Here is a 16,363-nt window from a genome sequence, read left to right as displayed (position 1 = left end):
CTGGCTTTCACAGTGCGGGTCTGGCTTCCAAATGTGTTTGCTTCCCTTTCGTGAACAGTCTGGAGCATCATCTGACCTCCAGCCGTCTGCTGCCTGGCTCTCACCAGGAGGTCTGGCTGCGAAGGGCCGAGTGAGGGAAGCGGGCAAGGGCAGGGATGCCACCTCCAATGCCCACAGGGGCCAGGCAGGTAGGATGGGGGGGCTAGGGAGGGAACCAGGGGAAAGGGTGGGGTCCCGAGGAGCTGGGAGACTCGTGCCCAGCCTGAGGGTGTCATCTCCAGCTTCCACATCCTGCAGCCGAATGAGCCCTATCTGGTGGGCGTGGCGTGAGGACCGCCCGCGTGGAACCCCGGGAGGGGAAGGAGTGCAGTCAGTGCTCTGGGGATGCCCAGTGTGAGGGAGGACGGGCGGCACGCCTGCGCAGTCCTCTGAGCCACTCCGCAAGGTGGGCATCAGGGCCTGTCTCACCGACGGGGAAACTGCGGTCCTGCAGCTGGGACAGGTGAGCCGCTCCAGCTGGCCCGCCCGAGGTCACTGCTGCCTCCCTTCGGTCAGGCTGGACCTGGGGACCGCCTCCCTCTGGCCACTGGCAGAATCACCTGCACCCGGTGGGACTAGGAGCCCCGCTTACCCTCTTCAGTAATTCCCTGAGGACAGTCCTCCCTGCCCGCACCCGGCTCCCTCCTGGTCGAGGCGATCGCTGTGGGCACTGGGTGGGAGTGCACATGCCGCGTCCTGCCAGTCTGTTCCTGCATACTCACACATGCCACCGTACCTGTCATCCCACCTCACGGGTGGGGCTAGAGGCCACACAGAGACGCAGGTGTGCACCGTGGAGAAAGCAGGGTGGAGGACTCAGAGGTCCACACCCCTCAGCACCCCGCAGTGAAGCTCTGCTTAGTGACGTGTTTGGAAATGGAGCGAGGGGAACATTCTCTTGCGCCTAAGGAGCCAGCCTACTTCCTGCTTTCCAATAACCAGGCCTTCAGGCCCGCGCTGCATGCGTGTGCGTGCACGTGTGCGCGCGTGTCTCTGTGTGTGCGCGCGTGTGTTTGCGTGTCTGTGTGTTTGAGTGTCTGTGTGTGCGCGTGTCTGTGTGTGTGTGTCTGTGTGTGTGTCTGTGTGTCTGTGTCTGTGTGTCTGTGGGCGTGTGTCTATGTCTGTGGGTGTGGGTGTGTCTGTGTCTGTGGGCGTGTGTGTGTGTGTCTGTGTGCGCGTGTCTGTGTGTGTGTGTGTCTGTGTGCGTGTGTGTGTCTGTGTGTGTGTGCATGTGTGTCTGTGTGCGTGTGTCTGTGTGTGTGTCTGTGTGCGTGTGTCTGTGTGTGTGTCTGTGTGTGTCTGTGTGCGTGTGCGTCTGTGTGCGTGTGTCTGTGTGCGTGTCTGTGTGTGTGCGTGTGTGTCTGTGTGTGTGTTTCTGTGTGTGTGTCTGTGTGCGCATGTCTGTGTGTGTCTGTGGGCGTGTGGGTGTGTGTCTGTGTGTCTGTGGGTGTGTGTCTATGTCTGTGGGCATGTGTGTGTCTGTGTCTGTGGGCGTGTGTGTGTGTGTCTGTGTGTGTGTGTCTATGTGCGCGTGTCTGTGTGTGTCTGTGTGAGTGTCTGTGTGCGTGTGTGCGTGTGTGTCTGTGTCTGTGTGTGTGTCTGTGTGCGTGTGTGTCTGTGTGTGTCTGTGTGCGTGTGTGTGTCTGTGTGTGTATGTGCGTGTGTGTCTGTGTGTGTGTCTGTGCGTGTGTGTCTGTGTGTGTCTGTGTGCATGTGTGTGTCTGTGTGTGTCTGTGTGTGTGTCTGTGTGTGTCTGTGTGTGTCTGTGTGCGTGTGTGCGTGTGTCTGTGTGCCTGTGTGTGTGTGTCTGTGTGCGCATGTCTGTGTGTGTGTGTGTCTGTGTGTGTCTGTGTGCGTGTCTGTGTGTGTCTGTGTGTCTGTGTGTGTGTCTGTGTGAGCCCGTGTTTCCCTGGTGCTGAGAATTTCTTCCTTGCTAACGAGAGTTACTGTTATGCCTTCATGGACGCTGCCTCCAAGTCCCTTTGCAGTGGATCTTCGAAAGGACGTCCTGGAACCGCAGTGGCACAGGGGAAACGGGAGCATCTTCCCGGCCACATCCTAACTTCGTCCCACCACGAGGGACAGTAAGGCAACTTTAATAGCACAATGTTAATATTATTTTGACCTAAGACGTGTAATCGGCTTGGCAAGGCCACTCTCCTCCCTGCCGGTATCGAACGACATGCCTTCCGGTGAGCACGCAGCTGCCCGGCACAGCCTGACGGGATGCGGCTCCATTAGGATGACACTTCCGCAGCCACAAGGCACCTTCCCTTGTCCAGAGACAAACGCCTGCCTTGTGCACTGACACATCCAAAGAAAACACCCGCAGCAGGGCACTGGCCAGGCCTAAACGGCGAAGGCCACGAACTGTCCACGAAAGCAAACCGCCACGTGCGCGAGCTCAGCTTCATTCACACACAGCCTGTGGGGGCCACCCTGCAGGCGCCCCGTGCTCCGGTGGCTCTGTCACTGACTGGGCGCACCACTGGCCCCACGACCCCGGAAGGACATGAGCTGCTGGCCTTCACTGCTCTCTGTGCCCAGAAGTGCTGGCTCCAGAACAGGAGGGAAGTGGGTGGTGGGCTAATTGGGGAGGCTTAGCCTGGCCCTGACCGTGGTTTATCAGGGCAAGGGGGACCTTGGGGGTGAGCTGCTGCTGCCCAGAGAGCTACCCAGAGAGTCTCAAGGCTCGACTCTTCCAGGCAGGCCCTGCCCACCCACCCTCTTTTCCCCTCCTCCTTCCTCACGCTGAGTCGGGGTCCCTCTCTGGGCTCTCAGAGTGGGCCTTGCAACCTGGATCTCTGCACCTGTTCCCGCTGAGGGCCCACATGTCCGTGCCTGTCTTCGCCTGGACGGAGACCTTCCAGGATGAGGAGCAGGCCTACTCCTGTCTAGATGAAGGCCCAGCTCTGGGCGCTAAACCTGCTCCTTCTGGGGAGAAGCCCTCAATGGCCTTCCACATGAACCTAGAGAAAACCATTCTTCTTGGAAAAGATGGTGAGACACTGGGACGCCTAACAAGCTACATGCAACCTGCTGTGAGCTGGCTCTGGGCCAAGCTCTCGAACATCCAGCACCTCAAGGTCACAGACTCAGAGACTATGGGTGTGGATGGGACCTAACGGACTGGGTCACTAATGGATGGCCCTACAGTTGAATCTACGCCGGTTTGGCCCACAGAGCAGTTAAAAATTTCAGAACTAGTTGATTATATCTAAAAATTGGCGGTTTCACATAACAATGTGCATTTCTGGCCTCTCGAAAATCTAGGCCACTGGCGTCAAGGGCCAGAGCTAAGTGATAGCTGCGCTAGGCACTGAGCTCCCAGTGACCACGGTCCGTCTCTATGGACAGGCATGACTGTGTGGTCAGTGCCACGCAGCCTGGGGATGATGTTAGCACCAGCACATTCCCTCATCTCTAGAACGAAGCGGACCGCAGTACCCATCTCATGGGATACTGGGTGGAGAAAATGAGCTGATAAATATAAATTCCTTTGAGCACCACCTGGCACGTACTATGTGCTCAAGAAACGTGAGCTACCATCCTTGTCTTGCACCCAACCCACTGCCTGGATGTGTGTACCTGCCAGGCCTGTCAGCTCAGGGCTGGCGTGGCCCAGAGGCCCCCGCCCCCCGAGGCCTGGCGCAGCTGTCTCCCCAGTTCCTGTGGAGGCCGGCAGCAGGCATGGGAAGAACCCCATCCACTCTGGGGTGGGGTCTAGAATTACCCTCACTGCCTTAGGCCAAGACTCCTCTAGATCTGGTCTGAGAACTCAGCATGCAATTCTTGCAATTTCATTCAACCCAACAGATACCACATGGGCCCTTCGAGGGACCTGGCCTGTGTGGGATGTAAAAGGAGAAAGCAAGTCCAGGCCAAGGGCACAGGCCTTGGGAGCAGGGGTCTCTGGGCCATGCTAGCCCCAAGCAGCCTACATATGCTCGAAGGACCACATATATCAGCTCACTTATTAAGGGATCCACGCTAGTCTATATAACAAGGGGTCACAAGCCCAAAGGCTCGTGGCACCACAGCCGTGGGGGCGTGAGGACTATGGTGAGCTGGAGAACAACGCACACGCGTGATCCAGAGTGGGCAGGGTCACGGCTCCAGACAGTGGGTGGCATGTTGTCTGTGTCCCACAAGCTGCACAGCACTCTGAGGGCCAACAGAACATCTGCAGGATGCATGGGGCCCAGGGCCTCAGAGGCTCAGGAAACAGGCACACCTGTGCCCAGAAGGGCATGGCTGGGGACCACCAGAGGGGCCTGGGTAGGAGAGGGTGTGCGGGAGCTCGTGTGTGAAGAGACTTCAGCGGAACCTTGGCGTTTCCAAAGGCAGGGTGTGGAACGAGACGGGTGGGCGGGCACTCAGGTGCTGGAACGGCAGGAGCAAAAGCAAAGGAGAGTTTTATGGGGATCAGGAGATAAAAGTTGCCTAAGTCCACAAGGAGGGAAGAACCAGAGAGCTAGTTTGGGGTGCAAGAGTAGAGAGGTCACCATCACACAAGTGAGCACCAGTGGGAGGGGTGAGTTGTGAGGACAGCTGTGCCACTGCGCCAAGGAGCGGGGTGGGGGGACAGGGCAGTGGGACTCCCCCAAAGCGTCCAGGTATGGATGTGGCCAGATCTTCCAGTTTCTCCATCAAAGTAAAAAATCCATGTTGTCACATAAAGCCTCCTGATATTTAAATGTTGGTAATTAATTAAAATAATTTTGAAGACACCATGTGAGCCAGCTGAAATCTGTCTGTGAGCGACCGCTGGAGGACTGGGGCCCAGCCTCTGTGGCATGGCTTTCCCAGGATGCACTGGGAAGCAGGTGCTGGCCAAGGGCTGTGGCCACCCCGGGGCGCCCTGCAGCTGCGAGGCCTCTCCTCAGCTTGCCCACCGTCACCACCCTGGCCCCACCGAACTGGGATCCCCCGGTCCCTTCTGCCCGGGAGCAGCCCAGAGGGTCTGATTCCCAGGCCCAGCACAGCGCCCAAGCGTGGGTGATTGATAAGCCTCTGCTGGTGAGATGCAGGGACCGAGCAGACGAGGAGGGTGATGAGACAGACGAGCCGCTGCTTGTGGTGAGAGTCCTGCGCAGGCGGCAGGCAGGAGGGAAGGGGGAGCTGGTTTGGAGGGAGGCAGCTTCGACCATGGAAATGATAGGCCTCAGAGAGGACTGGCAGTGAGGGGCAGAGAGGGGAGGGCTATTCGGAGGTGGGAGTCAGGCGCTGCTGCAGACAGCAAAGGAAGTGGAGGCCGGAGTGGTGGGCAATCCCACCTCCAGGCATTTATCCAAATGAAGTGCAGTCGCTGTCTTGAAAAGAGATCTGCTCTCCCATGTTCACTGCAGCATCATTTACAAGAGCCAAGGCGTAGAAGCAACCTAAGTGATCAGGGAACGGATGAAGGAGTGCTGTGTAACGTGCGTGTCTATATTTGTATAAATATAGACATATACATACACATGCACATGTACACAACATGGAATATTATTCGGCCATAAAAAAGAAGAAAATCTTGCCATTTGCAACAACGTGGATGGAACTCGATGGCATCGTGAATAAATAAAATAAGTCAGAGAAAAACAAATTCTGCGTGATCTCATTTATGTGTGGAATCTAAAAAAAACTGAACTCATAGATACAGAGAGCAGACTGGTGGTTGCCAGAGGCAGGGCATGGGAGTGGGGGTGCAAACTGGGCGAAAGTGGCCAAACGGTACCAGCTTCTAATTATAAGACGGGGAAGTCCTGGGGGTGGCATAATCCCATGGTAACTACAGTTAATATACTGCATTATATATTTGAAAGTTGCTAAGAGAGTAGATCTTAAAAGTTCTCATCACATGAAAAAATGTTTGTAACTGTATGATGATGGATGTTAACAAGTTTATAGTGATCATTTCACTATATATATATATATATACATATATATATATAGAGAGAGAGATATATATCAAGACACTACATTGTACAACTAAAACAAATACAATGTTATGTGTTCATTAAATCTCAATGAAAACAAATAATAAAATGAAATGCAGTTTCTCAGTTGTAATGGCCACATTTGAAGTTCTCAATAGCCACCCAAGGCAAGTGGCTACTGTCCTGGAAAGGGCAGCTATGGTGCTGTTATTAATATCACCGTGGAAAGTTCTGCTGGGCAGCACAAGCCTAGACCACGCCACGCCACAGAAATAAGCCACCAGGGAAATCGTTCGTTCGTTCGTTCGTTCATTCATTCATCATAAGCTACTCACTGAGTACATTTCTGTGCATAAAGTGCACCCCTGGGTGTCCGCCCTGCCTCACTCTCGGCTGTGGCCAGGCTGGAGGTGGCCTCCGATGGAAATGTGGGTAAAGATGTTGACAGTGTGCCTGATTTACTGAAAGGTGGTAGCATGTAGCCAGGAAACTAATATGTTGTTATGACGGGAAACAGATGGATGGTGGGGAGCTGCTGGATGGGTTGTAAAAGGAAGACCATTGGTTCCTTCCTCCCAACAGATGTCACTCTGCAGGGAAAGCAGCGCTGAGAAAACCAGAGGAAACCAACAGACCCTGTTCCCTTCCACGCTCTGTCACTCAGAACTCACTAGCTGGACAAGTCATTTAACCTGGGGAATATCAAAAACTGCGGCAAGCCCACTGTCACGTCCTCCTCCCGAGCCCAAGGCGGACATCACGAATCGATCACGCACCTTTTCCTTGATGAACCAGAAGCAAGGTTCCAGCTCTTTCTTAAGACCGGCAGCCACTTCCATGCAGAGTGGGCAAAAGAGACCCTGCCTACCTGCCCCGTGGACTCTCACTACGAAGGCCAGATTCTTCATCTACATGGGGACTGACGACACCTCCCCTGCAGAATTGCTGAGGGTCCACTGAGATGCTTCATTTGCTCGAGCGTCAGGTATTCACGGAGTGTCTCGCGCCTGCCTGACAGCAGCACTGGGCGGAGGTCAGCTGGGACGAGGCCGGCACCTGTGTGCTGCCGTCCGGGTGCGGCGCGGGTGGACTCTGGCCTCATGTGTTTACTTCCTCAACCCCTCTCCTCTGGGCCGGCTCACACGCACAGAATCACTTAATGAGGGGAAAGGTGCCCGCAAGAGTGAGCCTGAGGATTTAAGGGGCAGCCTATTTCCCAGCACGTTCTTTTCTTATATATTAAATAAGCCGTGGCTGGATTAGCTCCCACCTCTAACTCTCCTCCCTTGGATTCCCAATCACAAAACACCGTATTAACAAGCGTGTCTACCAGGCTGAGCTAGACTTGCTATAAACTCTCCTTTTATCTGCTCTAAAACACACAGTAATAGCATTCTCCGGAGAAGACGAAATAAACCAGCCTGCCGCGTGCCCCTGCCAGGCCGCAGCCCTCCGCACGGCCGAGGGGGCTCCTCGCGCCTCTCACCCCCCCCAAGCTCCGCAGGGCGCCCGCAGTGATGCCCGACGTCCTGCCCTCGTTTCAATTCCCCACACACAGGGAAGGCTGAGTGCAGGCTCAAGAGGCAGGCCTCGGCCAGGGAACAAAGCTCATCTCCTCTGTAATCCAGCACAGAAAATGCGCTCTTCTCGGCCCGAGATACACATGCAACAACAGGGCCGAGTGACAGGGCCTGGGCCAGGAGCCAGCAGTGCCATCGCCCATTCCAGAAGATTCTGGGACCACCTGCCGGAGGGACCCCGCGGGCTCGGGCACGAGAGGATGCGGCCCTCGATGCTAGGCGTGCTGTGGCCACGCGGGGCGGGCTGCCCTTGGCGTCGGGGGACAGCCCCTAAGCACACAGGGCCACTGCTGTGGGGCGGGGTGCTGACACTCCCACAGGAACTTCCTCAGTTAGTCCAGGGCTTTGAACCTGTTCTTAATTTTAACTTTAGATATTTGTTTTTAAAACCTCAAAAACAGAAATCAGAGACGGCATTCTGCTACTCTCTGAGCAGCGCGGTGCGTGGACAGCCCTGGCCGCCTGCAGCTCCCGAGCCTCGCGGATCTCTGTTCACAGGACACTGGACGCTGGGCAGAGAACCAGCAGGAAGCGTGGGAGGGGAGGACAGGGAGGGGCAGACGCACACACTGTCCTGGTTGATGCCGTCGGCCTCGAACCTGCTATGACCTTGTATACGTGTCCTGAGCTCTTATCCCCAGTCCCTCATCTGGATCTCAAAGGGGGAAGACGACTTCCCTTCAGGATGACCTTCTCACACAACCACATTAAAATGACAACTACCAAACAACCATCACTCAGACCACTTGACATCCAGCTGAATGGAAATCCCACAACTATGAAATTAAAGCAGCAGTTGCCCTGGCCGGTTTGGCTCAGCGGTTGGAGCGTCGGCCTACGGACCAGAGAGTCCCTGGTCGGTTCCCGCTAGGGGCAACGTACAAAAAAAAAAAAAAAAAAGAAATTAAAGCAGCAGCCACATGAGACTGGAAGGAGGGGCGGAGGCGCAGACGGGCTGCTCCCACACCCCTGTGTGGTGGATAAAAATCAGGAGGATACCTTGGCCGGTAGGTCCTCACTGCAAAACAAGGGGTCCTCGTCCCACACAGGCACCCAACTCAGGGTTCCAGTGCCAGGAAGAGAAGTCCCCATAACTTTGTCTGTGAAACCAGTGGGAACTGAGGTTGAGGGAGGCTGAGGCTTCTGGAGCCCCAGGCGGCTCCTCTTAAAGGGCCGGAGCACAGACTTACTTGGACTTGCACCCCCAGGCTCCAGCTTGGAGGAGGCACCTTGACAGGCACCAGAGACATTTGGGGAAGAACTGAGTAGTTTGGCATTACAGTGAGGGCTGGAGAGGCAGCTTTCTCCTGGATGCACAGACCTGTTGGCGGAGGCCATTGTTCCTTTGGTGAGCCCTTGCCCCATGGGGCCTGCACACGGGCACCATATCTGGGACTCCAGCAACCTGGCTCACACTGTTTGCCCCGCCCTGGTGACTCCCTGAGGTTCTGCCCCACCCAACTTTCAGGTCCACCCAAGATGTTTCCAGTAGATTTACCATAGGATTGCGCTGTTTTGGCTTCAGAGTTTCCTAAATTCTTTCAAACAACCGGTATCTGGCCTCAGTGAGCCCCATACCTCTTGCTAAGTGGCCCCAGGTCAGGCACTAGAGGCAGCCAGCCTTGGTTCACAGCTTGGCTTTGCCTGGGCACCTTCAAGCCCAGCACAAGAAGCAGCCGTCTGCAGATTGCTTTGTAGCTTATACCTGGTAGCCCTGGGTAGAAGACAGGCAGTGGCTGATCTTGCCCCAGAGCCAGCTCTGTATGGCGGGCCCCTGCACAGCTGATCGTCCAAGGTAGTCAGAGGTCAGTGGTCGGAGCACAGCCAGTCCTTGCAGCTGATCAGCCTGAGTAAATCCCTCCCATTGACATACCAACAGCAATCAAGACTCAATTACAACAGAAAGGTGTATAGTCCACACTAGGGGTGCACCTCAAGGGCCCAGCTAGAAGACCAGGGAGGCTGTGTCACTGGACCCTACAGGACACCTACAATAGTAGGCCACCCTAGGAAGCATAGGAGACATAGCAACTCTACCTAATACATAGAAACAATCACAGGGAGTCAGCCAAAATGATGAGACAAAAAAAAAACATATACCAAATGAACGAACAGAACAAAATTCCAGGAAAAGAACTAAACAAAATGGAGATAAGCAATCTAACATATGAAGAGTTCAAAACACTGCTTATAAGGATGCTCAAGGAACTTAGTGAGGACCTCAAGAGCATAACAAAGGACCAGTCAGAAATTAAGGGTGTACTAACTGAAATAAAGAATCATTTACAGAGAATCAACAGTAGAGTAGGTGAAGCCAAGAAGCAAACCATCGATTTGGAATATAAAGAAGCAAAAGACACCCACTCAGAACAGCAAAAAGAAAAAAGAATCCCAAGAAATGAGGAGAGTGTAAGGAGCCTCTGGAACAACTTCAAGTATACCAATATTTGCATCATGGGGGTGCTGGAAGAAGGAGAGAGAGAGCCAGAAATTGAAAACCTATTTGAAGAAATAATGACAGAAAATGTCCCTAACTTGGTGAAGGAAACAGACATACAAGTCCAGGAAGCAGAGTCCCAAACAAGAAGAACCCAAAGAGGTCTACACCAAGACATATCATCAACAAATGCGAAAGTATAAAGACAAAGAGAGAATCTTAAAAGCTGAAATAGAAAAGCAGTTAGTTACCTACAAGGGAGCTCCCATAATACTGTAAGCCGATGTCTCAAAAGAAACTTTGCAGGCCAGCAGGAAGTAGCAAGAAATATTCAAAGTGATGAAAAGCAAGGACCTACAACCAAGATTACTCTATCCTGCAAAGCTATCATTTAGAATCAATGGATATATCAAGAGTTTCCCAGACAAGAAGAAGCCAAAGGAGTTCATCACCACCAAACCAGTATTATATGAAATGTTGAAGGGTCTTCTTGAAGAACAAAAATATGAACACTAAAATGTCAATACATACATATCTTTCAGCAATTCAATCTACAAACAAAATGAACAAGCAGAACAGAAACAGACTTTTATTTTTGATCCTCACCCAAGACTATTTTTCCATTGATTTTCAGATAGAGTGGGGGGGAGGGAGGGAGGGAAACATTGATGCGAGAGAGACACATCGATTGGTTCCCTCCCATACAACCCCAACCAGGGCCGAGATCCAACCACAACTGAGGTACGTGACCTTGACCGGAATCAAACCCAGGACTCTTTGGTCCTTGGGCCAAAGCTCTAACCACTGAGAAAACCAGCCAGGACCAGAGAACTTTTTGTTGGTTGCCAGATGGGAGGGCGGGTGGGGGGATGGGTGAAAAAGGTGAAGGAATTAATTGATTAGACTGATGAACCTCAAAGGAAATGGGGGTGGGGGGGCTGGAAGAACTTATATGCATATATGCACAATCAATGGATAGAGACAATATTGTGAGAAAGGTAGGAGGAGGGCAGGAGTGGGCAGGAGGGGGTCAATGGGGGAAAAGGGGGGCATCTGTAATGTATTTAACAATAAAGTTTAAAATAAAATTAAAAAATTTTTTTCTTATCCTCACCCGAGGACACTTCTGCATTCATCTTCAGATAGCGTGAGAGGGAGAAAGGGAGGAAGAGAGAGAGAGAAACATTGATGTGAGAAAGGCACATCAGTTGGTTGCCATGCCATCCGCACAACCCCAAATGGGGCCAGGGTCAAACCGCAACTGATGTACGTGCCCTTGGCTAGAATTGATCCTGGGACTCTGCTTCGCGGGCCGATGCTCTACCGCTGAGCCAAACTGGCCAGGGAAAATAAAAAAAATTTAAAAATCAGTCTCAATATCAAGATCCAACATGGCACAGTTCAGGGCACCCCAAATTAAAAAACAAAAGGGTCAGACAACTGCTCTCCATCCCTGGGAATGAACACATTCATTCATTCATTCAACAACCATGTGTTTCTGCTCTGCACAGAGCCGTGGTGGGGAAATGCAGGCCCGCTCCCAGGAGGCCCCCGGAACTGTGGGGAGCCAGGCATCAATCCTAGTACAGGGTGATGGGACATGTTCATGAGGTTCAGCAGCAGTGCAACGGCCAGGCTGGCTTCCTGGAGAAAGTGACCATCCAGGTTTTTCAGGCATAGGACCCGGAGGCAGGCATTTCGAGTTGAGCAGGATGGGAGGGGCTGGGGACTAAAGGTGTAACTGCATGGAGGTTAGTGAAGAGCTCAGGTATGTACTCCTTCAGGTACCTTCCTGACCTCTCCCAGCCTGCAGCAGGCCCCCTCCAATGTACCCAAGGGGTACCGTCTGGGACAGGCCAGCTCCAGCCCAAAGATGAGTTCGATTTGAAATACATGGTGGTTTCAAAAGAATTTAAATGAGCTACTGACATTCACAGACCAGAAAGGCTCAACAAAATCTGCATTCCCAGCTCCCTGGACATGCGCAGAAGCCCTCGCAGCTCTGGCTGGCATTCCTCCATGGCAACCGTTAGTTGGCCTATGCTGAAAAGTGGCCTATGCTTCACAGTCTCCCACACTCCCCACCACGCCCATTTGCTATCTTGCTTGTCCTATCACTCCCCTTACAGCAGATTGGAAAGAACAATTTCATCCCATGTCTGTCACTAGAGGGCAAAGAAAACAGGCTGAGGGGTCTGGTCCTTCCTCAGCCACTGCGTCCCCCACTGAGCTCCAGGGGCTTCTCTTTGAAGCAAGCCCTTGGGACTCTGGGTTCACGGTTACCAAGGTCTTGATCGCACTGCATTATACCTGTACACTTCCTTGAATGCAGCTTTCGGAAAGGAGCATCTCCAGGGCATGGGCTGTGCCTTATACCAGGGTCCTCAAAACTGGCCATGAAGCCTGGGGCCCCCAGTGATGTGCTCAATAATAAATGTCAAAGGAAGGAATCAATACAATGAACACATGCAACACAGTCCAGTGAAGAAAGGGTGAGGCTGGGGGTCGGGAGTGGTGGGAGGGCAGGAGAGGAGAGTTCTGAAACCAGAGGGGCAGCCAGGCACGGAGCAGGGTCTGCACATGAGGGCACTGGCACCCTGGGAGCTGGGCGCTGCCCTGCGCGGGCTGAGTGAGCCCCTGCGTGTTGGCAAGGCCCCTCACAGCCACTGTGGACCCAGTGAGGGTCCGGCTGCAGGGGTTCAACTCTCACTCTGAGGCTCCCTGGCTGTGTGACTCGGGGCATGTTACATAACCTTTCTCTGTGTCTGTTTCCTTATCTGTTAAAATGGAGCCTCCGTTGGTACTTTTCCAGTTCCCCCAAAGGGCGCCCTGATTATACTTCCCAAACCTTCAAGCAGAGACTCTGCTGCGTGGCTCTGAGAAATCCCCCAGCAGGCGCTGGCTACAGCCAGTGGGGCCTCCACTGTGCAGTTTCGGGAATTAGACTGTTAGGTAACACTAAGTGCCCGCATCAGCCCATGCCCCCAGGGCTCAGAGCCCGGTACTCACGCCATCAGCCGTCCAGTAATTCCGAACCTTGATCTTGGCCAGACCAAAGGCTCGCAGCAGTCTCGTGTTGCGGATCACGAAAGAGAGCTGGAGCGGCGGGCGGAAGGGGCTCGTCCACAAGGAGGGCTCTTCCTTGCTCTGAAACACCAGCGAGAGAGGGGAGCGGTCAGTGCATGTCTGCCTCTCCCCAAAGCACACCAGCAGTGACCCCTAATGAAACCCAAGAGGCCTGAGGGCAGGCCCAGGGCCCCTTCTCTACATAATCCGGGGTGGGGAAGGTCTCAGATCTCACCCCGTCTGGACTGGCCCTCGTCCCTGCCTAAAGCTGCCACAGGGGCCTTCTGCGCCTCCATCCAGACTGAATGAAAGGCAGCGGACTTTGTCTGGATCAGCTTTGAGGACAGCGCGGTGGCAGGGGGCCCACTAGGAGGAAGGACTGGAAGAGCCACCATTGGCCTTATCCGATAAACCTGGCAAGCAGTTTTTTATTTTCTTTTGCAAAATCTTGAATTTTAAAAATTTTTAAATAGACAAGAAAGAAACTGGCTCAGGCATCTATTAGTAGAGGGTGACGGCACTGAGCCACAGTTCTTCTGTCCCTCTTAGGACCTCAGTGCGCCATTCCCGCCGGCCCGCCAAGGCCACCTCAAGGTCAGGGGGCAGAGAGCAGGGAAGCCTCGCTGTCGTTCTCATTCACACCAACACATTTCGTCCTGAGTGCTTCCGATGCAGACGGAACAGCCAGATTAGGGCATTTCCTAAGCTCTCCGGCTCCTCTCCTGTCTCGCAGGTGCCTCCCGGCCCGCCCAGGCCAAGCCCTCGCTCCTGAACGCCTGCACAGGCCGCTCCGGGGCAGCTCTCTTCCTGTCCTAGCCCACACACGCTCTGGTCCCCGTCACCCCTTCCCTTGACGCATTCCTCTCTCCTCCAGCTGTGCCCGCAGTACGTCCCTCCGTGTCCCACAGTGGCCTGTCGTGAGGTCCCTGGCACTGCCCACACACTCATCTGTGAGTTTTCAGGGAAGTGGCCGCGTCAAAGTCACTCCAGAACCCTTAGCGTGCAGCATAATTCCTTGGCACATGATGAATGCCAAAAACGCTTTGTTGAATGAATGGATAAATACATGGATAAGTGAAATTTTCCTCCTAATATCAGTTGTCTCATTAAAACTTTAAAAAGACTGTAAACTGAAGCTGGCCTGCGCAGCTATTTTGTTTGGCTCACGAGTGTTCTTTAAAAAAAAAAAGAAGGCAAATTCGCTGCCAACACTTACAGACGGAGAGGACTCCGCTCCTCCCAGCTGCGTTCTTGGCTTCTCTGCAGACCTGGAAGCTGTGGGTGGCAGCAGGGGTCCCTGGCACCCCCTAGGCAAGTGCTCTCTGGTGCCTCGGTCCCCACAACTCCCTACCGGTTTACACCCGCCTCACTCTCTCATTATGCCTCTGCCGGGCCCTGCAGGCATCTGAGTGAGGGTCTCTGCCTAGGGGCCGAGCCCATGTGCCAAAGAACAATCACCGCATCTCTGACACGGGCTGAAGTTGTCCCTTTTATTAAATAGGACCAGCGCCCTGTATTTAAAAATGCCTCAGCAGACTCCCCTCACTGAATGACAGGGCCAGGAAAGGAGGAGGTTGGCTGGCTCGGCTCTGAGGCCCCCGGGAGACGGAGGTCCAGGCTCCAGCTGCCGGGAAGAACAGAGGTGGCTTGTTCCGTGGCAATGGCGCCTTTCAGGCGGTGGAGGCGGCTTTGGTTAAGGGGGAGAGATGAGTTCAAGGGGTTCTGACTTATTCTGGCAAGTTTCTCAAGCTCTGCAAGAACTTCTAGTGCTCTGGGTGGCTGTGAGGGTTCAAGACATCACATCTCAGTCCAGCCGTGAGTCTCATTCCTTCGCCGAGCTGGGGCCTAACATGGGTCACGGTGGCTGCTTGAAAAAGGCAGAGACAGAAGCTGACCCTTGGACGCTGGCGGGAGGGCTTCATTGATTTCCCTTCACATTTCTGTCAGCAGGGGGAATAACAGGAGGGCTAATTGGGAATCATCGTGTTCAAAGTCAAAAGAACATGAATCTGTAGAGAACTCAGGGCCTCGTTAGCAACCAGGCCTTCTGATGTTTCCTTTCCACAGAGTCGGACAGGGAGGCTGACGGGAAGCCCCTGAGGCCTGACCCAACCTGCTGGGCACACCCCAGGCGCCAGGCCCGCGGGCGGAGCGCCCGCCCGCCAGGGGCTGAGAGATGCGCAGGAACCACCGCCACCGTCTCTCACAGCCCGGGAGGCCGGTCTGCTGGGACACCTGTGTCACGGAAGGAAGACCAGAGCACAGCAAGGCGTGTGGCCTGTCAGAGGGGTGGAGTGAGGACTGACACCTGGGTTTTTAATTCATTAATTCATGTGTCTTGGTCTGGACCCCCAAGAAGCAGACCCCGAAGCAAGGATTCTAGCAGGAGTTCATTCGGACAGCGAGGAAAGGCGAGCTGGACACTGGGAAGAGAGCGGAGAGGCAGCCCAGGGTCACCAAACCCGCAGCTCCCGTGGGCTCCTGGAATCGAGCCGGTGTGGATGCTCAGAGGGACTCCACCGGGACAGGGAGCCGGCTGCTCTCTCAAACTGGCTCTTCCCCACAGGTCTGCACCGGCTGCCTAGAGGCCAGAGAAACGATCCTCCACCTGGGCAGCCTCGGTGCCAGTGGTGTGGGGGCAGGCTGACCGCCGAAGTGGGAAGGGCTGGGGCGGAGGGAGGCGCCCACAGCCCTGCTAGGCGGCGCCCAGCTCGGGGCCCTGGGTGAGCAGGCGCTGAGGCAGATGCGGGCTGCGGGGGCGTCTGGCCCGCCAGTCCCAGCTCTGTGTAGTATGGAGGCAAACAGGTGAAAACACCAAGAAAATCAAAGCAGGGATGAGTTTAATGATGAATAAGAGAGAATTATTAATGGCTGAAGGAAGGACTATTAGGATGGATGGCCAGGGAAGGCTTCCCTGAGGAGGTATCTTTCTGCCTCCTAAACAAAGGTGCTTTTCTCATCCATGCTTAACCTAACACAGAGGCACCCACCTCAGGGAGGCAAACAGGTGAAAACGCCAGGTGAAGCCCACTGCAATAAAAAAGGAACAAACTACTGAAATACACAACAATTTGGATGGACATCAAGGGCATTATGCTGAAAGAAAAAGTCAGTCTCAAAAAGGTTACAGACAGCATAATCCCATTAGTATTGCATTCTTTTTTTCCCTTTATTGATTTTAGACAGAGAGGAACAAAGAGAGAGAGAGGGGGAGATAGAAACATCAATGAGAGAGAACATCAACTGGCCACCTCCTGCATGCTCCCTCTGGGGATCGGGCCCACAACCTGGGCATGTGTCCTGACCGGGAATCGAACCAG

At 54.0% G+C, this 16,363-nt stretch overlaps 1 protein-coding gene across 1 annotated transcript in view; it reads right to left on the bottom strand.

Moving 5' to 3' along the window:
* LOC118641794 (katanin interacting protein) overlaps positions 1 to 16,363 on the bottom strand; it is a 203,788-nt gene that overhangs the window by 36,918 nt on the left and 150,507 nt on the right. The window contains exon 14 of the mRNA XM_036279354.1: positions 12,987 to 13,124. Coding sequence (XP_036135247.1) covers positions 12,987 to 13,124 — 138 coding nt within the window. The remainder of the gene's footprint in view (positions 1 to 12,986; positions 13,125 to 16,363) is intronic.

This window comes from Molossus molossus, unplaced genomic scaffold (assembly GCF_014108415.1).
Source record: "Molossus molossus isolate mMolMol1 unplaced genomic scaffold, mMolMol1.p scaffold_m16_p_3, whole genome shotgun sequence".
Classification (NCBI taxonomy): Eukaryota; Metazoa; Chordata; class Mammalia; order Chiroptera; family Molossidae; genus Molossus; species Molossus molossus.
Note: the sequence above shows the minus strand (reverse complement) of the source record. Positions and strands in the feature narration are given on the sequence as shown.